Source organism: Perna viridis, chromosome 8, assembly GCF_037379345.1.
Source record: "Perna viridis isolate PV_CMFRI_1.1 ecotype Kerala chromosome 8, ASM3737934v1, whole genome shotgun sequence".
In the NCBI taxonomy this organism is placed as follows: Eukaryota; Metazoa; Mollusca; class Bivalvia; order Mytilida; family Mytilidae; genus Perna; species Perna viridis.
Genome location: NC_142452.1, coordinates 31,980,396 through 32,005,849, shown reverse-complemented (window position 1 = coordinate 32,005,849; position 25,454 = coordinate 31,980,396). Strand labels below are relative to the sequence as shown.

General features: G+C 33.4%; 1 protein-coding gene and 1 pseudogene across 3 annotated transcripts; one reads left to right on the top strand and one right to left on the bottom strand.

Moving 5' to 3' along the window:
* Positions 1–407: 407 nt before the first annotated feature.
* LOC148610250 (uncharacterized) lies at positions 408–25,454 on the top strand. 3 transcript variants are annotated; one of them, XM_088542539.1, is made up of 17 exons: positions 408–475; positions 1,256–1,328; positions 4,424–4,607; positions 5,055–5,354; positions 7,078–7,132; positions 7,611–7,675; positions 9,747–9,803; positions 10,548–10,598; positions 11,382–11,546; positions 11,818–12,147; positions 15,329–15,646; positions 16,430–16,747; positions 19,982–20,260; positions 20,750–20,994; positions 21,888–22,100; positions 22,800–22,929; positions 23,901–25,454. In XM_088542539.1, exons 2-17 carry the CDS (start codon positions 1,284–1,286, stop codon positions 24,941–24,943), a joined length of 3,798 nt encoding a protein of 1,265 aa, XP_088398665.1. In that variant the 5' UTR covers positions 408–475; positions 1,256–1,283; the 3' UTR covers positions 24,944–25,454. The 3 variants fall into 3 exon arrangements, with proteins under 3 accessions (XP_088398665.1, XP_088398666.1, XP_088398664.1); XM_088542538.1 differs by having other exon boundaries at positions 409–475; positions 1,261–1,328; XM_088542540.1 differs by lacking the exon at positions 10,548–10,598 and having other exon boundaries at positions 1,261–1,328.
* On the bottom strand, positions 14,444–14,923 carry LOC148610251 (uncharacterized; annotated as a pseudogene).

The following is a 25,454-nucleotide window of genomic DNA, read 5'->3' as shown; positions in this document are numbered from 1 at the left end:
AATATATTATATTAATCCATATTTGGATTCCGTGTTCGGAGTTGTTTTTTTACACTACAGAGGTTATAACGTACTCGACGACCCCTCATTTTTTGTTTAAAAAATACTTTTATATCTTGCAAAATACATGGGTAAACAACCAAATAGCTGCCCTAATTGCCAATTTTTACCCCCATTTTTACCTCATTTTTGCAATCGGAACAGAACACGCAAAAGCCAGTATAGTTCCGATTGCTCATTTTAAGTTTTTTATTCATTAAAGATTTATTCTATAAATTAGATCTAGCTTTGCTTAGTAAAATAGGATATTGATCAGTGTATGTTTATACGTAATTATATATATTTTTTTTGTACGTCCCTGGCTCTGTAAATTATACATTGTGTATTTTTAAAAGGCACAATTCCGGAAGTGTATAGGATATTTGATCTACTTTCGTTTTTGACTATTTTCTGAAATTCGGAGCGGAGAAGAAAGGTAAATTTCCTGTTTATATATAGGCGTAATTAGGTATACATGCTAAAGTAGACTGCCTCTAATTAATGTAATTGTTATAATTAGATCCTCTGTTTTATCTACTTGTAAACTTGTATTATGTAGATCACGCCGGTTCGATTGACATTTCGTTTTAAACATCCCGACCTAGATAAATAAAATTAAAGTCCATCTCCTATTTTTGAAAATCTTTTTCACGTGTGCTAAAAAAAATAATCTGTAATACCAACATGTGATTTCAGCATTTGATCGGATATTGTGTAGGATGTACAGTTAGGCATAGAGCCTAAGAAACATTTACATTGTAGGTATTCAGATTAAGTTCGATACAATGTCCAACTTGACCAGCTTGTTAACAAATCCTGCGTTATCACTTTCATATTTTAATGTGACGGGTCAATGAGAAACTGTTTTGTAAAAAGCTATTATGAGACCTTTAATATTTGCTGCCTAGCTTGAAAAAAAAAAAAAAAAAAAAACCCCCCCCCCCCCAAAAAAAAAAAAAAAAAAAAAAAAAAAGAAAAAAAAAAGACAAAAACGAAAATAAATTGCTCGCTAAAATAATTTGATTTCATATTTGTAAATTCGAATAATGCATATTGACAGATAGGGCTAGTCATTATACCAGCAACTATATGTGCATACACCTATATACAAATGATCTGTTTCCTAAATTATTCACAATTATACATCTGCTTTGATCAGAGATGATAATCTACACATATGCATTTAGGTTAATATTCATTTACATTTATCTTCCATTTAAGTTGTTGCATGCTGACGGAAATGAATGAGAAGATCCAGTATGTTGTTCGTTCGCATTCTGTCAATGTTGGTGAGTAATATGAAATAGAAAATGAAGCAAAAAAGCTTAAATCAGAGCCACATTAGATTTTTTTTTCACACAGGATGTGACATTTTATGAACATCCAGGTTGGTGACTCTTACCCTGTCGATGCACCCTGACCATGCTCGAAGTTAAAGGGGAGTCTAGATTGCTCATTTCCTTTTGTTTGTAGGTGTGTTTTATATTAGTTCTTTGATCTTTCATGATTTTGTTGTGTGTATTTTCTTTGACTGGTCGTTGTTCCTGGTTATTATTCTTTTTGATAAACTTTCTATTAGTCCTGGCTCTCTTCATTCCCATTTCAGCCAATCACGGACTAGTGTACATGTATGATAGAACGCATCCAAACGAGTTGCCCCAACTGCAAAATAGTTCCTTGGAAGTTTGGATAAACACGTGTTTCACTGCACTGTTCAATCAATCATTATGGTTTTAAACTGTGACTGTAAATGAACTAGGATATTACACGTAAAATTCGTACAGTCACTGTACGACGTAGCCCATTGTGGAATTTACAATCCTATATAATACCCTGTTTTAACTTTAAAGTGTCCTATCAAAAACCTTGTCAAAGAAAACTTGCACAGACAAAAAAAAAAAAAAATAAAAGCTGTCTGCTTTCTTTATTAAGGCCGGTTAACAGAGTCTAAATTTACCATAGTTATAATTTTTTTCTTCAGATATTGATAAAAAAAATAGTAAAAACAAACGTTGTCAAAGTTGCCTGTTTACACGAATGACGTATTATGAGTAAAATCAGTCAAATGGACAAGAAACAAATGGGGCAACTGCTACGTTTTTTAGCACTCAATTACATCATAGTCCGCCAAACGCTGTATCAAATTTACATGGTCAAACTCGGGCAAAGATGTTGATGGAAAACATTGATCACCATCCAATATTACCTGTTCGGATGATTCCACAGAATGGGAAGCTTACCCTATACAGGGTCTGTGCCTCGCATTATGACTACATCTACTTTGTCCATTCATTTTTGTCCATTTTGAGCAGATCACATTCTTTTATTGCATATATATGTATATATATATATCTGAAAAATTTCCAACGATGTTAGAACTGTCAAATTTGCATCGCAAATTTTTGGTCGTTCTGTGCGCGGGACTCGAACTTGTACCGCTGTGACATCTATGGCAACACCGCCTGCACTATAATAAAATACATAATAGGCAAACTTTTCAGTCAACAAATGACCTTCTTCAGTGCCTTAAATAAACTGAGTGTGTATGAAAGTAAATGGTCTGTTTACTTTCATACACACTCAGTTTATTTAAGGCACTCGTTGTATATACATATATATATAGAAGGGTCTGAAAAATTCCCAACGATGTTAGAACTGTCAAATTTGCGAAGCAAATTTTTGTCGTTCCCTCCGCGGGACTCGAACTCATACCGCTGTGACATCTATGGCAACACCGCCTGCACTAAGTCCAGCGCCCTAGACCACTCGGCCAGCTAGGCTAGTGGTCTAGGGCGCTGGACTTAGTGAGTTCGAGCGGTATGAGTTCGAGTCCCGCGGAGGGAACGACAAAAATTTGCTTCGCAAATTTGACAGTTCTAACATCGTTGGGAATTTTTCAGACCCTTGTATAAGTTTACGTTATCTTCCCTGTATCAATTTGATCCGATTGAGCAATGAAGAGAATAGAGTCGTCACATTCTGAGACGTTATATATATATATCAAGAATCCGTTTTAATCAATTCTTAAATGATTTCAAAGTCCACATCATTTTACCTGTGGAATTCATCTGAATGACTTTTTCTTCATTTTTACCATGTGTTTTTTTTTTATTTTATCATTCCTTATCTAAACTCTTGTATGTTTATTTTAATCAATTTTTTCCAGTGTCTAGCAAAATAGGATAGAATTCTTTGTTGAAGAAACCCCCAGTCTGAAATCTTTGTCCATATCATTGAATGTTGTTTAGTGTATTTGGAGGCTAAAATTATAAAGATTACGTATAATTTCTTTTTTTTAATTCTGATGGGGTGGACCGGCAAAAAAGTAAGGGAAATCGACGAAAAAATAGCAGTTGACTAGTTGAAGTACACATGTAATTGTGCAATATCTAGAATTTTATACATAATTCCTGTTTAATAAAGCTTTTTTTAAATGTTTGGTTCAATCATTGTCTCTAATTGCCCGGTTCATTTTTATCCATGCATAGAAAATGACATTGCTTAAATTTTTACTTGGGGCCATTCAGAGCTCACTACTGGGGCCTTTCAGAGCTCACTATTGGGGCCTTTCAGAGCTCACTACTGGGGCCTTTCAGAGCTCACTACTAGATGAGGTTATTCTCATGACGAAGGTCTTGTCATGACTGCTGATGGTATTAAATTTACCGCTGGTTGTAATGGTGGTTTGCATTTGTTGCGTTATACCATATCTGTTCATTTTCAATTGCATGAAGTGTATGTGCACATAGCAAAACACACAAAAAAATTATTTCTTTTTAAATGAATAAATAGTGTTTTTATGTGAAAAAATGATAAATATGAATAGCTCTTGGTAACACAACAGTTTACAACTCCTTTACAGACAACTGTAAAAATTTGAATAAACTTAAATAATAATATATCAAGCATGTATTTAAACAACTAGAATTCCAAATTTCAAACAACAATAACAAATGTAGTAACCTTTTCAAATATTGGAAACATTCCTTAAATAACTTGTGATTGTACTACATGTTTCCTGTTCTGTTTTGGATAAATCAATACATATATAGAAATTTCATTTTAAAACAATGCATGGGAGGGTTGACTTTTTTTGGTACTTGAAAGAGGATTTTTCTGTGTTTGGAAAAGGGGGGGGTAGTTATTTTTTTCAGGATCATTTTTTCAATTTGCCGGCCCACCCCTGGAGGTAAATAATGACCGGTCCCTGATGTGTTTTTAGATAAGATTCAGGAAATTTCATTAATTGCATAAAACAGCGCAAAGATATGCTACGAATGAATCATATTCTACATTTCCACTTACAATATCTTAGAAACATCAAATGTACCTTTTAGTAAAGGAGCTTTAAATGTTAACTTAATTGTGGAATTCTTTATTGTAGCTGCCAGGCATTGTCTCTACCACGGCATCTTTTTATTCAAAGACCTGTCCAGAACAATCACAAAGATGGTTACGTCAGTTGGCATTTTGTAATGCATTCTCACAATATTATATCTGTTTACACGATACTGAAAGCGTTGACGTCAAAGAAGATTGTCAAAATCACACAGACTACGCTGCGCCCGGTAAATATTCAAATATGTTCGAAAAAAGAAGACATTTTAAGCTTAACGGTCTCTATATTCAAACCCATTTTCAGCTAAATTTCAAATATCTTCACGGGTAAAAAGAAGTATAAACACTGAATCATTTAAAGTGTATTCATGATAAAGCATATTGCATATTCACGGCGTTATTTGCTACTTTAATACAGCATTTCACTAGAGTTGTATTGTTTAAAGTTATGGGAGAATCAGCAAGATATTATGTCTTTATTGGGTCAAATTATCGTTAACAGTCAACCCTTAGTTAAAGTACTTTGACGTCTTCAATTTAGTTTTCAAGGTTTAGGAGATCTACTCTTTAGTTTGCATTCCCCAATTTCATTTTTTACTCAACATGCACACTTTCATTTGAAAGATCAGTACAAACTGTGACTGTTACATGTTTAAAAGCCATCTTTGTTTAATCAGGGGAGCGGTACGTATGGACTGGCGGATTCCGAAATATCGACTGTCCACTGAACAGATTTCAACCATATAACTTGTACAGAAATGAAAGTCATGAATGCCAGTTTCTAAAGTCAAGCTGTTGTGGAGAAGGCCAGGTACTTCACAGCAATGGGTCACATGAAGAAGACATCTCATGTCGCTGTGACGAAACAAAAAACTATAATTATGTGAAAGAACCTGTGGGAAGAGCTGATTGTATTCCAAGCAAAGACGATTGTTCGTGTTATTTAGTTCCATGTCCCACTTATAATAACCAATCAGGTAAGAAAGGATGGCGAATGATAAATGTTTTAAGGAAGTATGTATCATGTGTATCATGTATAAATTCAATTTGCTATTTCCTGTTCCTGGTTTCAGAACCCATTTATATAATAGTTTTTTTTTAATTGCATTAAGATTGAAGTTTAATTATAATTTTTCTCTCAATTACGTGTATGTTGTTCGTCACTTTTGTCATTCTACAAAAACACAGATTTTACTGTTCAGACCTGGTCGGATCTTGATACATGTACTATCCGAAAATGAGACTAAAATGCTTACTCTCCTTTGCCTGTTACAATTTCTTCGCTTTCTTCAAAATGACATCTTCATTAAAAGTTAATATTCATGTTGTCAGGTTTTATTCTAATTGTGTAAAACAACTCCTTGTTTTAGTTATTGCACTTGAAAGACGAAAGAATTACGTTTTTGCAGTTTTTAGCCAATATTTTGAAAACTGTAATGGATAGAACAAAAACACAATCGATGCAAGTTTTACCATAAGGTCTACGGCAGTCTTTTGTGGGCCGAAGTTTAAGGACTCTTTGTGAAGGTTATTGGGATTAAAAGGTGAAAAATGAACCAGATAAACCATTCAGGCTCTTGTGAGCCCCTAGTTGTATCTAATCCGGTCAAAATAAATGGTGCATTTCAAGTGTTTTAAGGAAATTTGTTTCATGTATTTCCTGTACTCCTATTGTTTTATAACCCATTCATATTTTCCAATTACATTATGATTAAAATTTAATTATCATTTTGTCCACTCAGACTTTTTGTATCGCGCTAGAATTCTAACAAATAGGCTTCTGGTGCAGGGTTATATTGCTACAAGATTGAAATCATCACTACAAAAGTTTTATGGTCATCATGAACTCGTGGATCCTAATTGTGTATCCATCTGCGCCATGAAAACTGATTTATTCAACGTGTCATAGTTTTCCTTTTCTCGTTTGTCTACCCCGGACTTGACTTTTTATGAGCAACTCGGCGGGTGTTTCTAGAAAAGCAGAGGACGCCCCCCCCTACCGGTGCACCTGGTTCATGCTCCCACTCTTTATTGGAGTCCGAGTTACTAATTTGCGTCTGTTACTTTGTATGAATGATTTTAGTTACTTTATGTTCTTTGTTGTGTATGTCTGTTTTCCATATCTGGTCTTTGTCCCTGGTTTACATTCTTTTGATTACCCCTATAACCTTGGTTATACTTTCCCACAATTATGTTGTTCATCACTTCTGTCATTCTACAAATAATTAAACACTTGCAGATTTTTACTGTATTTTTGTTCAGACCTGGATGGCTCTTGATACATGTATTATTCACAGTATAGGCGAAATTACTTACTGTCCTTTGCCTATTACAATTCATTTGCTTCCTTCAAAATGACATCTGCATTGAATGTTAATGTTCATGTTGTCGAGTTTTATTTTAAATGTGTAAGACAACTCCTTGTTGTAGGTATTGCACTTGAAAGGCGAAAGAATTACGTCTTTGCAGTTTTTAGCTACTATCTTGCAAACCGTAATGGATAGAACAAAAACTCAATTGATGAAATGATCTTTACCATAAGGCCTATAACAGTCGTGTTGGGCTGAAGTTTAAGAACTTTGTGTGAGAGTTATTGGCATTAAAAGGTGAAAATGAACCAGATAAACCATTTAGGCTCTTGGAGCCCCTATTTTTTTAAGCTGCACATTTCTATGTACTTATCATAAAATTGTCTTACAGATCCCAACTGCACCATATTGGTTGGACAAACTAAGCAAACCTATCCAACATTGAGGTACAAATTCAAGTTTTTTTTTCTGATCGATGCTCTGGTAGTTGATGTCATCGTTAAACTGCGGCTTTGTTAATTTAGAATATTTTATTAAGGCATAGAAGTCATCCTCAATAAAATGTAACATAGGGAAAGCATGTTGATGTACAGAATAATGAATATAGGGGGAGAAAAGCAAAGTTAAAGGATTAAACAGCCAATAGTGATGAAATTACAAAAAAAAAATAAACAAACAACAAAAACGAACAACAAAAACAAACAACAAAAACAAACAAACAAAGCAAACCAAAACAAACAAACAAAAAGCAAAAAAAAACAAACAAACATACAAACTCAAAAACACAAAAAAGATAAATCTAAGAGAGACATGTCGATTTTCAATTCATATGTCTAGTGCCAGAGAGCCAATTATTTACACAGAGAAGGATGCCATATTTGCATTGCTATTGTTGCTCAATTTATCTATATTTTATTTTTGCAGTGGGATAACACACCAAGACCACACTTCTTCTGTCAATGACTTACCTACTACCAATAGACAAAAAGGTATGAATTGTAAGAATAAACTTGACTATATTCTTTTCTAAGCAAAATAAGTTGTTTACTAGTAATTGGATAAGTATCAATCCAAAAGATAAGTGTATCTGATGAGGACGTATGTCATTGATCGTCTTGACCTTATTTAGATTAAATATTAACATGAGAGGTAACTCTACTGTAACATTCTATTAAAGATATTCAAAGTAAGGACAAACTAACATTCCATTAACAGAATGCCTTCTTAGCAGAGAAAGATGATAAACACGAAAAATCCTAATGATTATTTGAAGTATGCAAGAAGCACAAATGAGCAAAATATACGCTACAGGTCAATGTTTAATCAGTGAAGAATAAACATTGACTTATCAAATTAAACGAATGCAACTAATTTCTGAAAACATTGGTAATGGCTTCTTTCTGGGATAGCAAAAAGGACACACTTATTCTTACAATCAGACCGTTGCATAACTCGATTTTATCATTTAAGAAGGTAGACCTAGGGTAAGGGACATAACTCTTGAAATCAGGGATATATTTGTATCATATAATCATATCCACTGTCATTATAGCCTATCAAGTTTTTCATTTGTAACAAGATAAAGATAAAATCGGTCCAAGTTAGTTTGATGCTCACATGAGATTGATGTACAATGCTGAATACAAACGTTCCAATGATTTGTAAGAGTTGTGCCCTTTCCCTAGGTTTAGTTCCTTAATTCAAAATAGTTCAACAATTATTTTCCCCATACAAATAAGATTTTTACGAAATTATTATTATGTTTTAACTTAGTATTAATTCTGTGTCAGAACTTCATCTCCTCAAAACTAGCTTGTTAGATACAATGTACATGTAAACGTCTATCTAATGAACAAAAAAGGAGAATCATCGGAGATTATCTTAAAACTCTACATGTATTAGTTTGATGTTGAAGTTAATCTCCCAAGAATGTAGAAGTGCTCATGCATATGATCATGTCGGGTTATTGCCAGTGACCGTTTTATCCTTCGTTTTTGCTTGGGTTCTGCATTTAATAAATGCATTTTCAATTTTTGAGATGAAGATCAGTTGTGATCTATGACAAAATGAGATAACGAGATAACGGCATTTTTTCAAATTTCATCTGCCAATAATAATATTCAATGTTGGCATATCAAAAATCATTTTCCAAAACAGTGTATACTAACAATACGTTAGTTAGCATTATATTAGAGATTATTAATTAGTTTGTGCCATTGAGGAGGCTTCTGATATTTAGACCTTTGATGCCGCAACAAATTATTAATTTAAACCTTTATGGTAAATCATCTTTACATATTATCTCTTAATCATCACCCTGCAGTCAAATGTGTTAAGGCTAGTTAAGTAGACACTAGATATTTTTCCTGTGTATGCTTTTAATGATTTTTTTTATGAATGGAACCATGGCTTTCCTGTCAATGTTTCTGATGGCTTTGCGATTTGTATTTATATTACCTTATTCTACCGCTGCAAATATATATTAAAGTTATTCAAAGCGATAGAGTTTGAATACAACTTTCACTTAATATACCCTCTTAGAATCCCCCCCCCCAAAAAAAAAAAAATACACAACTAGGGTATAAATAAAAGCAAATATATATATATATATATATATATCCCTAGATTAATCCTACCAGGAGGAATGACCCGGCCCACGAAAGCTACATTTATATATAGCCTAGCTGGCCGAGTGGTCTAGGGCACTGGACTTTGTGCAGGTGGTGTTGCCATAGATGTCACAGCGGTACGAGTTCGAGTCCCGCGGAGGGAACGACCAAAAATTTGCATCGCAAATTTGACAGTCCTAACATCGTTGGGGATTTTTCAGACCTTTCTATACTTTACTTTATCTTCCCTGTATAAATTTGATACGATGGAGCAGTGTAGCGAATAGAGTTGTCACATTCTGATAGGTTTATATATATATATATATATGTTGTCAAGTGTGTAAATGAATTAATATAGAAAAAACCACTCAAATACAAAACAAACATTAAAAGGTATATAACTAGTTCAGTAATGATAAGCAACACAATAAAGGCTTCTTTTTTGTTCCAGGAAGAAAACAAGTCGTGTGGATGTTTATATTAGTCATTTTATGTACTCTTTTGATGGGTAAGTTAATGATTGTAATTGTATTCATGGCAGCGATATCAAATATGTATGCAAATAAAAGAGTCATGGAAATACATGGACAAACCAAAATATTAATAGGGTGAATTACGCATGTACTTGAGTAAATAGAATTAACACCAAACAACAATGCAAGTAAAAAGAACACTGATCTGGTACTTTAAGATGTCCCATGTGTTCAAATATTCTTTTGATAGACGTACAGGTTTACATTCTGAAAGACAGATTTACATTATGTTTGATCTTAAGACTGACGAACAAACGGAACTTTGCAAGCTTTTTCGTATGAGGACTTGGAATGGGCATACGACGATTGCACAGACATACACCGATTAATACGCACTGTATATGAAAGTTGCTACATTAATTTCATTTCTAACTGTTATAATAGCAAACTGTAGTATTCATATTATCATAATCATTGACGCAAATATTTTCTCGCTTTATCAAAACTGAAAAAGGTATAACAACATTTATACAATACATGTTGTTGTTTTAGGCTGAAATTTCCGTCTTAAATTCAGTCAAGAGTATCTTCTACTGCAAGAATGAAATAACAGCTAACGAGATTTAGGGTCTCTGACAGACGTTTTTTTCTTTGATGTGCACCCCTTCACTTAAAGTAGAATCAATTTTATAAGACCACTTTTAGTTTTATTAATAAACTCTTATATATAAATATTTTAAAGATAATAGCATTACTGATAATGTTTTTAATATTTTCAGTTTTTTTATGTACAATTGGTTTAACTCACTGGAAGCCATCATGGTTTTATGGTATGAATTTCTTTTCTTTTCTTTTTCTTAAAACGAACTTTAAAACATTTATTACTCAACAAGTTGAGGATGAAATTCCTATAACACCATATATTTTTTTGTATTTCGTACATATGACTCTTCATTAATCCAAAAACATTATACTAGAAGTAAACCTGAATTTACCTTCGATACAATACATATATTACAATTTTAATCATCATGGAAGACTAAGCAAATGAAGTGATATCAAATCAGCATTAGTTTTCATTGACAATGTTGATGTCATCTTTGAGAAAGTATAGGTTAACCTGTAAACAAAAATAATAGTTATGATCTACATAAAATATGGATTACATTTAAGTTCTTACTATCTTGAGCAAAAAGATCAACGTCTTTAAAGAAAACGATTAGTTATCACAATTTTAATGTTCAAGATAAGAATATTATGAACCACTTCGATGTCTATAAGATTGCAAATAACGTTCACAAGTGTGAAATAGTTGTATAAAATAGTAAACACAGTAGAATTTTACATGGAATTGATCTTTACTCGTCTGAAAATAAATGCACAAAAGTTGGTTTTGCTTAAATTGATAACTTCAGAAAGCAATGAGCAAATTGACAAGGTGCAGGAAGCGCGTGTCAAACCCATGACAGATATGGCTTCTGATCTAAACCCTATATCGTACTGTAAATCACTTACGAGTGGGTACGAAAAGTATCAGAACATGCAACATAATCAGCACAAAAATAATCTCGTTAAGCATTTAACAATATTTAAAAAATGATAAATCATTTCAGAAACCCAAAATGAACAGAACAATGGAAACGAAGAACATCATTCTACTTCAACATTTACCCAATGGCAAACTATGGAGCCCAACGACACATTTTATTGTAACGTGACGACTAGTACTTCTTTCAATTCATCGGAGTCGGGACCAGTTAACACCTTGTGCGATGGAGGTAAGCATACAAATGTATAGTATGTCTTGTGATGAAAAACGAAATTATCTGTTTTCGTTTTTGACAATTCCTGTATTTAAACATAATATTGTGTTTTTCGGTTTCCAAATTACTTGAATTTGTTTAAAAAAAACTACTCATCGACAACTGAAAAAAGATAATATATCTTCAAATGTTTTGTGTTCAAGTCGTTTTGGTTAGTTACGATATATTTTTCAATTATCGAAGTCACTATATATATTACAATGTCATTTTCCTTTAAACATTTTAGCTGAATTGCGTATTCTAGTGAAAGAGGTGGATTGTGAAATAAACAATTCATGCAGAATACAATGTCACTTGTCTACAAGATTGGACACTGAAGATCCTGAATGGCTATTTCGAAGGGCAAACGAAGAAGATTTAAGTATTCCATCTGTAGGTTCTACGAAATATCGGATACAAACAAAATTTTTGTCATTTTACAAAGGTATTAGGAAATGTAGATTGACAGAGTTGACTGTTAATTCAGTAAAACCGGAAGATGCAGGAGAATATGTGTGCAAACTTCGAATCGGGAATAATAAAGAAATTAGCGATGTAGCAATACTGAGGGTAGTAGGTAAGCCTACGGTAACAGCAATATCATAGATACCTGTCCGATTCCTATGTGGAAATTCCCTTTCAGATCAGGATTTTGAAAATAATGCGTATTAACGAAAACGCATTCTTATTTGATGGACTTGAAGAAATATATCATTTTAAAGAATAATAACGCAGCTCAGACTCCTCTGAAAACTTGGAGCGTGAACTAGGTGCATCGGTAGGGTAAGCGTCCTCTGCTTTTATAGAAACACCCGCCGAGTTGCTCATGAATAGTCCAGTCCAAGATAGACGAAACAGGAAAGGAAAACCATGACACGTTGAACAAATCAGTTGTCATGGTGCAGATGATACACCATAACGATTCACGAGTTCATGATGACTACCACTAAACTTCAGTAGTGACAACTTCGATCTTGTAGCAACATAACGTTGTTCCAGACGTTTTATTGTAAGAAGTGTAGTGCGATACAAAAAGTCGGTGTAGTAACGGCAAGCTCTGGCATAACGTTTGAGTTATGAAAACTCCATATGCAGGTGCTGACGGTATTGAAGAAAGGCATCAAATATTATATCTATTCCCTACAAAGAGAGATAACCAAACGAGTGTTTATATTTTTACAATAATAAATGATTGTATATTTCACACAGATAGGAAAGCAACTACCAGGTGTTATTCACTATACATAGTCATTTCATAAGCATGGTCTAATTTGTGTCTCTTTTGAATGTGATAGAAACAGTTTGACTGTCACAAAAAGTGGTTGATGTCGTTGGAAGAAGTGACTTTCGACATTGATTTGTATAAAGCTTTAAAAATACTGTAAAAGTACTTTTGGGCATGGGGTACCAATTTTCGTGGTTTTCATAGGTGAGCCAGACCACAAAATTTGGTTCCCAACAAAAAGCCGATTCCCATTGATTTGTGTACTGAAAACCTCAAAACCATGAAAATTGGTATCCACGAATTAAAGTTCTTTCCCAGTTTATAACTAAAGGTGTTTGCTAACAAACATTAACTGACGAAATAGCGCAAAAAAAGCTATGTAAAAAGATTTTTAAGGAGTAAACAAGGGAACCAAGATTCTAGCGGAAATCAAAAGTATGTAGTCCAGGGACAAAGACCAAACGTGGAAAAACAAAAAGGAACATAAAATAATCATAAATAACACAAACAAAACCACACGGACTACACCAAAAATGGGAGCATAGACCAGATATACCGGTGGGGTAAGCATCATGTGCTGTTCTAGAAACACCCTTCTAGTTGCTCATGAAAAAGGCAAGTGCATGGTAGACAAAAGAGAAAAAGAACACCATGACATATTGAACAAATCAGTTTTCATAGTGCAGATGAATACACCGTAAAGATCTACGAGTTCATAATGACGACCATTAAACTTTTATAGTGATATAGTGATGACTTCAACCGTGTAGCAATAAAACCCTGTTACAGAAGCCTAATTTTAATAAATGTAGTGCGATACAAAAAAAATATGCGTAGTAACGACGAGTTCTGGTATAACGCATGAGTTGTGACATGAAAAGAGATATTGCCAGAAATGAAAGGAAAGTTGACCATATGGAATGAAAAGTCATCGAGTTTGTCGTATAGTTTGGTCAATAGTTTTCTTTACCAAAGACCTCGAATTGTAGGTCAATATATTTAAATCAGAATATAATGATGAAATACTGAGACCTCATGGACATAATGGGGAAATTCAAATTTACATGTCTATTTCGGGTTTCCCGACCGACCCTCATTTTTTCTCCCGACCCTAATACATTTTTGACAAATCGGTAATTTCCGCCAATTTCCGGTATGGTACGGATCATTTCCGGTAAAACTGAATGTACGTTAAAAACCAGGTCACAGTAGCGTTTGAATAGGAGACTTATTTATATCAGTAAATCCGAGCGTAAATACAGTGTACTTATATTTTGTTCAAAATTCTTACAGAAAATAAGTGTATTGTAATGAAAGACATGATTAATAGATGTGTATGTTAAAAATTAAACTTTCTACTTAAAACCATACACTTTCATGACTTGAAAATGACAGTGTGGGTATTCGACTAGAATTACATTAACAGGTTGAGAACAAGTCCAGAAATCAGGTTATGCCCACCTGACCCCACCCCCATTTCAGATATAATTTTGTCTTCACCCTAGGAAATACCATACTAGTTTCAGTCAGAGTCTTGCTCCCTATACTTAGTCCAAGGAGTGAGGCTCTGTCTGAAATGGGGACCTACAAATGCATATATGTAATATGACGTTGTACTGATCAAACTGATAAGCAAGACACATTGTTTCTAACCTGCCCCAAGCTTTGTGTTTATACTGAAACTTGGCATCCCCTTAGAGCTTTTGTTGTCCTTGTGCGTTGTACCATATGCAACTCGGTTTAACTCGTTACAAGCCATACATTGCACATACAGGTAGTCACCGAGTCCACATTTCATTTATGCCTTCACTGTTTTGTGGCTAAGAATAAGCGGGCAAGCAAACATTGTCTACAAGACTGCAGGTTGTCTAGAAGTGTGCCCCATTCAATCAATCTTCTGCCCGATGCCAGGACGTACTAGTGTTTATCTTGGAACTTCGCAGAAGTTTGTCAATTCCAGGACAACACGCTTCACAACCCGTTACCCCCGACATGCAAATATGACCTATACCATAATTGTGGTCAATTTCTATGTTCTTAGTGAAGATTCGACTGTCTGGTTCACTGTCATTCTGGAGGGCTTAGAAAATCGCCCACATCTATCCCGGCAGATGACCGAGTCAGCCATGTTGTTGTGTTGTTGTTATGCAATGAACCGCAGTTTTTATTTCCGATATTTTTTAAAGAAAAAGGGATTACTCTATATTTTTGTTGAAAATATTCAATTTCAAAGTATTTTATTTTATTCTTAAAAATTGAATGAAAATTAAGTGTACTTTCGTTTACTTTACGAAAATTATCGAGGTTAAAAGAAATAAGACACCTCGGTAAACTTCGGAAAATTGACCGTAAGGATACCTTAAACATGATGCTATTTTACAAATGTAGGCTCATCTTTAGTCGAGAAAAAAATAAAATGAAAAATAAAATAAATAAATAAAATGAAAATGCCTACCGACCTACCCTATTTTTGGGAGGAATGTAACCCTTGCAGACATATTTTTTTGGCCTTACATTCATTTGTTTATTGTAGTTCCAGTCCTTCCAACACCAGAGTTGTCGTTTCCTTCTGAAGATGTGATTGGAATCGCTACTAGTACTGCTACAATAAAGTGTTCAATAAACATTCAAAATTGTTATCTAAAATCGGTAGAATGGTTCATTTTGAGAGGTACATTAACACACTGCATTAATACTAGTAATAACGACAAGTACTCAGGAGGCAACAATGAGGAACTGTCACTCACCATAAAAGACGTGAAGCCGGATGACCAGGGAAAATACTTCTGCAGAGTCTCCATTTACAATGGGATAGATATCCGGACTGAAAATATTTTTCTAAAAGTAAAATGTAATTATGCATTATCCAGACAAAAAAAAATCCCTCAGATTTTTATTAAATATTAAATTTGTTTCACATACCAACAGTACTTTTTGAAACCATAATTTCTTTTCCAGTTCACTGTTTGATAGGCTTATCTTCTTAAAAGGGCGATGCGATTCCCTGCTGATTTCGTCAAAAGAAAGTACGAACTTGCGTCATCTATCAGCCAAAGCTGAATTCAACTTTTTAATCGATACTGAGGTCGTACATAGGTTATATGTTCTGCTGTTGATCGTATATCAGGAACATAAATATTGTAATATTTATCCTCGACTGTCAGAAGGTCGCGAAAAATATATTACAAAATTAGTTTTAGAACAATAATTAAACTTGTGCATAAATAAATCATTTTCCAAAAATGAATAGTTATCGTTTAAATAATATATGAACGATATACATGTATATATTCTCCTTCATCCTCCAAGATAATACGAGATTTTCCTTCGAGATAATTATATTTCAACCCACGAGCTACAGAGAATTTGTTTAAATTTAAAATTTAGTTATCGAGAGTGGAGGAATATTGTTATCCCCGGGAGAATTGGGGAGAATCCCCATGACATTTGTTGAAATCTCAGAAATGTGTAATGGCTAAAAAAACTCTCGCAGAAATTTAATCACCGCCAGTTGGTTAAAAAGTGAATGCTAATGTTAATCACCAGCTTAAAAAGGGAGAAACTGTGTCCTCTGTTTGAAGTGTAGACAATGTTCTATTTTATTTAATGACTTATGTCTTCATTTAAATTCCAGTTGAAAAACCCTATGTTATTGCACAACCAAGTAAATATGTTGTTCAAGAAGATGAAAGTGTCGATATTGTATGTTCAGTTGTGTCACAATTTAGTGAGATCCGCAAAATACAGTGGATGTTTCAGCAAGATGGTTCCAACCTGGTAACAAATATTACGGAAATGTATCAATGCGGCATTGAAGATAATGTGGCCAGTTTATCTATAAATTCTGCAAGGATGAAACATGGTGGAAAATACTGGTGTAGGGTAACAAACACTGAAGGAACGGAAAATAGTAATGATATCAACCTTAAGGTCATACAGCGAAAACGTAAACGTAAGTCTAGAATATATATATATATATATATATATATATATATATATAGTAACTGAATGATTTATTTTCATTATGCATTTTAACATACATTCCTGTTCTTCATCTATTGCAATAATCGAAAATATTGCTTATAAGTATGCGTTAGTACAGTACTTCAGTAAGAAAAACTTCCCATTCCATATATGGGATTGGGAATAAGAGTTAGAAGGATATATTTTTTATATGATAAATATCAAATTTAATTAAAAACAATATTGTAAATGTTAATTTACAAAAGGAAAATTTTTGATAAAGTTTAAGGAAAAAGAAATGTTGATTCTATGGTGTGTGTATTTTTTTCTCGGGAATGAGGATTTGAAAAATGGGAAATGATGAGTGGTATATAGTGTAAATGGGAAGATATACCATTCAAAAGCTGTATCTGACCTGTAATCAGTTTGTTAAATTCGTTTATACGCGCTCTAAAAACTTTATCATTAAATACGTCCATTTACATATGTAGTGAGCATATATTGATGCGTGCTGCATTGTGTAGTCAAAGGGATGTTAGATATGTTGCTTTACAAATGACAGATTATTCCTTGATAAATAGCGTTTTAATTAATTTCCCCACTCGGTATAGTAAAAGTTAGAATTTTAACGTGTGCTCTTAAGTAGACGTGTTAAAATATACATTTTACCATAGAAAATGTTGAAATAGCTTGAATCAAAATAAGCTAAATAGGAGAAGCGGTTCTTCACATGGAATTTGTAAAAAAAATGAAAAAGGTAATAAGACGGGAATTTTTATTACTGCCGATTGGTAAAAAAGTCCTATACATTTTTATCTTTGGCATGAGTGTGAGCCCAGACAGCATGCATTCGTTGGCCAAACGTTGGCTGATGGTTGGTTTGTTGGGTATTAGTTAGCGTTGGCAAGACAACGTTGGCCGAACGTTGGCATAATGCAGTAGTCCGTAGTTATGGACATATTTCCTCTTGATTTATTTTTAACCAAAATGGTTTTTACTTGACAACCAAATGGCTTTACACGACATTTTGACATTTTTAATACTGTCATATCATAAAAAGGTTCTACGTTGGCCCAACGTTGCCGTACTATATTCAGAAGAACCATTACAATATTAGTTTTGTTTTGTTGTTTGTCTTTAAAAACGTGTTTAAGAAGCGAATTCTACGTGAGAGTATTGTAAAATTCTAATTTTTAAATCAAAACCATGATTACATGATTTGCATTATTCTACATTTGTCCTACCTGGAGCCAATGTCGAGCCAACACTTAACCAACTTTGAACCAACGTCGAAACGACACTGGTAACAGACATGTTAAAATGACTTAATAATATTCTTGATGCCAAAATGTATATTGGTCTCAAGAAAAGTAAAACTAGGTAGCAAATCTGGATGTATGAAGACAAATATTGTGTTGCATCTAAACTGCGATACTAAGTTGGGCCAACGTTGAGACACCAAAAGATATATATATATATATTTATCAATATAATTTTACTTCTTTTAAAAAAGTGTTGTTGGCTGTTTTCACGAATTCTGTTAACTGCATGTTTAATATTCAAGCAACAAGTATTCGCGTTTAATATTTATAAATTAAATACACCAAAAAAAGTATTATGAATAACCAAATCTAATTCATGATAACAATAGTGTACATGATTATCTCCCTCTTATGCAGCTTTGTAACTGAAAGCATAATACACCTCTTACAAAACAAAAATTGTCTTTCATTGTGAACAAATGTATACAAATTTCAATGTAAATTCAGCCTAAACACAAACTAATGACAGGTATTAGCATATGCCTGTTCAATGCAAAAAGAAATTTGCATATTTTTAATATACAGTATACCAATGTTCGGATTATCTGCTAATGTTTCAATAAATTTTTATGTTCTAATCTTGTAATCTAATCTAATCTTATTCCTTCACTCTTATGAGGCTGACTTTATAGCTGATCTGATCCAAAAGAAAGAATATCGTTTAGTTAGATCCTTTAATTTCACTTTCCGCTATATAGATGACATATTATCTTCAAACAATCCTAATTTTGGGGATTTGATACATCGCATCTACCACAAAGAACTTGAAATAAAGGATACTGCAGATACTGTGAAGTCAGCCTCATATCTTGACCTACACTTAGAAATCGATGATAAAGGTAAACTATTGACCCAACTTTACGATAAACGTGATGCCGTTTCATCCAAAATCGCCAACTTTCCTTTCATCTGTGGCAACATCCCTTCAGCACCTGCGTATGATATGTTCACATCACTACTCATACATTATGCCAGAGCTTGCCGACACTACGCAGACCTTTTGTACCGCACTAGAATTCTAACAATTAGGATTCTGGAGCAAGGTTATGTTGCTAAAAGATTGAAGTCATCACTACAGCAGTTTTGTGGTCGTCATCATGAACTCGTGGATCGTTACAGTGTATCCATCTGCGCCTTGAAAACTGATTTGTTCAATGTGTCATAGTCTTCCTTTCCTCTTTCGTCTACCCCGGACTTGACTTTTTATGAGCAACTCTGCGGGTGTTTCTAGAAAAGCAGAGGACGCTTCCCCTACCGGTGCATCTGGTCCATGCTCCCAGTTTTTTGCTCATTTGCTTTTGTTACTTTGTATGTATGATTTTAGTTGTGTATGTCGGTTTTCCATGTCTGGTTTTTGTTCCTGGATTACATTATTTTGATTACCGCTTTAACCTTGGTTCCCTTGATTACTCTTGTAAACTACAATCAGCTTGTCATTGGTATATTATTACTGTAAGGAATTTATAATGATAAACTGAGGGGAAATTTGAGCGCTTACTCAGAAGGAGTGCAAAGCATCAGCACTCTGCGACATGGTCATAAAATACATTATAAAACTATGTTCTAATATCTTAAGGAATATAACCGTCTGATCAATATGGTGGGGTTAAAGTTGGGCTTATGTTGGGCCAACATTGGGAATTCGTTGGGTCAATGTTGGCATTACGTTGGCCCAACTATTGCTTGCCTCCGATGGGCCAACGTTGGTTTTCTTTGCACTTACCACATTGGACCAACATTGGATACACTGCGTTGGTCAAACGTAAATAATGGCTCCGTTGAACCAACGTTGGCCCAACGTAGGAATTCTGTCTGGGAGAAAGCTATTTTCATTTTGTTTTTGTTTCAAAGTTGCACTGATGTCTTCTCGTGATCTTGTATATAATATAATATTTACACAGCACTTCCTATCATCATTCCGGATTGTCAAATGATAAAGCTTGGTTTAGGATTGACGAATTCCATTTCCTGGATTATGGTATCGGAAACTCAATTAAAACACATTTCTGTTAAAATGAGAGAGAGTGATGATGATGTGGCTGTACAAATTGTAAACCATATGACAAATCCAAATGTGACATTTGTATGCGTTAATGTCTGTTCACCTGGTACCTATGAGTGCCGTTGTAAAGACGAACATGGTGAGAGCAACAGTACAGTGCTCGTCGAGTTACTAGACGGTAGGTTAAATCAAGAATTTATTTTGTTTCCTTTAAAAACTCTAAAATATTTCAGGTCGTATTTTACGCATACCATTTAGTCTTATGTCTGTATGAGAGAAGTTGCTTTTGAAGTCTGTATAATGAATTTTAGAATCATACATTCCTATATATCTAGGAGAAATTCATATTAAAAATCCAATAGCTTCAACTATATTTTAGTGTCATTTACTGAGTTATTTTTTTTAATTTGAATCCTACAGTACATTCTAAATAATTCATAATTCATATAAACACGGGTTCTGTGAAAATACACGTTGTTTTCTGTTTACTTACACCTTATAAACAAAATAATACAAAAATAAAAATATGCATACTTTTCAACCATGTATCAAATTTTGCATGATTCTTAGCTGGAGTACTACACATCATTCATGTTTTATTAGTTTAACATTGAATGGTGAGTACTTTAGTCTTGTCATAGTATTGCCAGATTGATTCATATTTCAGACTATCAAGCAAATATAGACTATGTGGTGGCAATTGATATTGGGTCAATGAGGAGCAAATTTGCCATTTCAAAATTTTCCGATTGCTCGATATCAGACAACATTATGCCACACTCAGAGCCAACATGTCTGTTGTTTAGGAGTCGTGATGTATTATTTGGGGAACAAGCCAACACCGAGAGAAGATCAAACAGTACAAATGAAACTTTCCTTGAAAATTTTATTTCGGACTTGTGTAGATCTGAGGTAATTATGTACATGTAAAAATTGGAAGTTTTTAAAGCAATAAACTAGAGAAAATTGGATTTTATGTACAATATGATTTGCTTTCTGTAAAATGTATTATATATACACATGATCATTAATGATGTTTTAATTCAAATTCACATTATAAGCCCTATCAATGGAAAATAAAGGGTAGTATATTTATTTTTGTCCAGGCTTTTTCCATACTTCTTGATTTCGATTTTTCTTTGCTCGATTAATTGTTTACAGAGTTATGGCCCTTGAACATATTTTAGTAAAATGGTCAGTTGTTGTGAATTGCATACGTTTCCTGTTAGATAGTGACTACAGACCACATAATTAGTCTTTCTATTTAAAACTGTTGTTTCACGTTTAGATTTTATTACTCAGATTTTGCAGTAAATTGCAACTTTACAAGAGATATCGTTCTTGTTTTGTAAATTTAAAAAGTTGAAGAAGGTATTATTTTTTCTAAAATGTATAGATGTGTAAGGATATAGTTATATCAAATATGTTAAAAATGGCATGTGTAGAATGAAAAGAAAAGTGTTTGTTAGATTGGTTTTCTATTTAACAATGATTCACCTGTAAAATGTCGAACTTTTATATAGATTGGTAGTAAAATATTCAGAAACATCGAATACTATTTTGTTGCAATACAAAATTGGTGAGGATGAGATAAATACAATTAAATACTATTAGTTTCATAATTTTTCAAATGTTCAAATTTTGAAAAAAAAACTGTTTGTTTCCACTACATAAAATGTGAAAAGTAGATTCAGTTTTGTTATTTTATTTATTTATTTATTTTTGGAGTGATCGATTATTTTAAATTATATTAACGATGAAAACGTGTTGATATTTATTAGATACATTAATAACTATTTATACAGGATAAGTTTAAGAACGTGAAGCTTGGGGAAAAACAACTTATATCGGCTTCTGACGTTTTTATCCAAATTCTGAAAGCTCTGAGAACTAGTGTTATGAATGATTTTGAGATGCGAGGACAGCATTTTGAACAAAATAAGATCCTGACGGTTTTAATATTACCATCTCATATTGTCAATGCTGAGAGAGAATTCATCCTGAACTGCTGTAGCAAGGTAAAACAAATGATATCTGTATTATACATATTAATCTACTATAGTAACTAACTTACACACAGTAATAGGCAAGTGTGTTTCTGTATTGTTTTCATTCATTCCTTCAGACTCAGCTTCAAACTGAGACATCTTTTGCTATAATGACAGAATGAATCAATCTAATTAAAATTAGACTTATCAATCGTTCCATTCAGTCACTGCATTCTACTTTCTTTTCATATGGCCTTTTCAGAATCCTCGTTTTTTCCCCTTTTAATAAAGCTCATTTGCTTTTGTTACTTTGTTTGTATGATTTTAGTTACTTTATGTTCTTTGTTGTGTATGTCTGTTTTCCATGTCGGGTCTTTGTCCCTGGATTGCATTCTTTTGATTGCCGCTATAACCTTGGTTCCCTTGATTACTCTTCCAAATCATGACAGATGAGTTCTGATTTGCTGATCGGAAAAGGTCATCTGAACAGAGAGCAAATGGACTGAAAAGAACAGTTTTGAATATGTTTCAATACAGTCAATTCACAATTAACAGTGATTAAACAGACCCAAGTAATATGTTTTTATTCGATATATATAAAACGACAAATATTTATCTACTTTCATTTCTATTTCTTATTTGCTTAAGAAAATGCATTGTTACATTATTTGTCTGAAACATTTCTAAAATAAAGAACGTGTATAGTAGTTGTTTATTGTGTAATTGTAGGTGGAATTACATAGAAGTAGACTACTGATTATTTCTGATTCAACTGCTATTATGACCTCAACGGAAGACCAAGAGTTAACACAGGGATCTATGCATGATGATCAGGCCTATGTAATTATAGATTTTGGAGGTTAGTTTCAGACTATTTATTATTTGAGAAAAAGGAGTTTCATACAATAAAGAAAGGCATTCATATACAATTTTGAAAAATTGACTGATTGGATAAAAAGATTATTAATAGATATTGTACTAATTGCACATTAACGCCTGAATTCAGTTTAAGGAGATAGACCAAGGGTAAGGTACACAACTCTAAAGAATTATTGGAACGTTTGTATTCAGCATTTTCCCACAGTCTTATGTAAGCATTCATTTTATTCTGCTTCAAACGAAAGCTTATGAGGCTTTGGTTAAATTCAGTATGATGCAAACATGTCAATGATTTCATGAGTTATTTCCCTTACCATAGGATTACCGCCTCAACCTAATGAAATGTGCATTTGAGTACATGGTGCAAATAGTTTATCATAACACTATATTCGATTTCATTTTTGACAGGTTGGTTCTTAGTTCACTAGACAACAAATATAAAGTGCAGGTAGTGGGCGTAAATAATAACAGGATAATTAATTGAAAAGAGTGAATAACCAAAATATTACCACGAGTGCCGAAGAACGCCTAGATTTAACGAGTGTGCGGAACTTGTTCTTTGCACGAGTTAAATCTTAATGCGTTTTTGATATGAGTGGTCATATTTTGGTTATTCACAATAACCAATTGATTATCCTATTTTTAATATAGATTTCCTCCATTATTCGTTATTTTCAACATAAATTTAAAATTTTGTGAACGGTGGATTGATATTCGTGTTGTAAAGTTTTGGCGGGAGAAATTGCGATTGTAAAATTAACGAATTCATTTCAAAGTGTGGGTTATCGAAAAAAAAAATACACTTGGAACATTCGGTAAATCACTGCTACTTATATAATAAGGATAATCCCTTGTGACAACCAAAGAAAAGAAGAAATGGCCAAGCATCAATTAAGTTTCAGCTTAATTTGGATCAAACACGAAACCATCCTATCAGTTTTTCATTTTCAGGATATACGTGTAAAGTGTCAGCAGTTAAACATGTGGGATCAGACATAGAAGAACTAGCTAGAATGTCTTTGCTATCTGCTGGTGGAAATTTAATTGATGGTAAAATATGTGATATCGTAGAATCCATTGTTGGTGATCGAGTTATTGAAGAATTGAAAGAGAATGCACAATTTACAAAACAAGTTCAAGCTATTAAAACCAAAATAAATGACAAAAACGATTTTTATGAAGTAAATATGCCAATTGACCTGACAAATGCCCTTTGTTTGAAATACAAAAACAAAGACTTTTTGGAATGCCTCAACATATCTGAATACAACAGTAATAGAGGTGATAAAAAGATGTTCCTAAAAGAATCTTTATTGTACATCGGACATGCACTTGTCAACGACATAGTGATGGAGGTATCTGATATCATCATTGAACATACACAAACATATATAAAAAATTCAAATTATGAAAGATTTAATGGACTTATATTTGCTGGCGGATGCTCAAATATTGACTCAATAAAGGAAAGAATGGTCAAAGCATTTTCGGGACTTACAGTTAAAAGTGGAGATGGAGCCAAAAGAACACTTCAAGGTGCTCTTAAGTACTGTTGTATACCGAATATAATCATAAGTCGTGTAACTGAGTTGACATTATTAATGCGTCGTCAACTGGAGTTCAAAGAGGGAGAAAAATGGGATTTGTCTAAGAACTGTGATTCTGGTGAATTTATTACGATATTAAGCAAAAACAGTTACATACAAGAAGGAAAGGTTATGCGTGTCGAATTCAGCACATCCTTTGAAAAACAAGCTAGAGTTGACATTGAATTTTTCACTTCTTTAAATGATGAGGTGAAGGATGCAATGAAAGATAACCTTGAAATAGTGCTGTCTGAATCTGTTCAACTTGGTAATATATCGTCTGAACCTCAAATTATAGATGTGTATCTAGATTTTAGGTACGACTTGATAGGTATTCAGGTGGTGGAGAGAAGTTCTGGTATTGAAAGACTTTACACAATTCCATTGAATCGATTGTCGTCTTTCTGATATACGTAGAAGCACCAATCGCAGAGAGAAACATAAGAAATGAGTGTCAGGCGAAGACAACAATTGTGATATCATACACAAAATGTGCAAGTAATTTAAACAAACAGACAGACAGACAGACTATAATCAAATGTCGTTCTTTGATAACATAAAGGGTAGTGTGGATATTTCTGCATTGAACAAACAGATAGGCAGACTAAAAACAAAGGCAGCGCTTTGATGATGAGATTCATTAGGTATGAGATCTTCCTAAAAAACCTGGTTTGGGTTGATTGTCTTGGATATTGACAAGTGCTACTAAAATGACAACAAAATCACAATGATTTTATTTATTTGCCCGAATGGAACTACATGAACAAAACATAATGGTTCCTCATTGCGTAACGACTATCAAATACTAGACTTGCTTTAAGTAGCTTTTTAAACATAATTTTGTATTTACAATATGCATGTGGCTATGAATGAAATAGGCATTTTAGTTTTCAGATAAACCCTGAAAAGAACGTATAAA

Excerpts from the sequence above, each read along its gene's own strand:
- LOC148610250 (XM_088542539.1), top strand. The coding sequence starts at position 1,284 with ATGAGAAGATCCAGTATGTTGTTCGTTCGCATTCTGTCAATGTTG. Across the intron at positions 4,608-5,054 it reads CACAGACTACGCTGCGCCCG|GGGAGCGGTACGTATGGACT; the intron begins GTAAATATTCAA and ends TTGTTTAATCAG. Across the intron at positions 22,930-23,900 it reads TGTAATTATAGATTTTGGAG|GATATACGTGTAAAGTGTCA; the intron begins GTTAGTTTCAGA and ends TTTCATTTTCAG.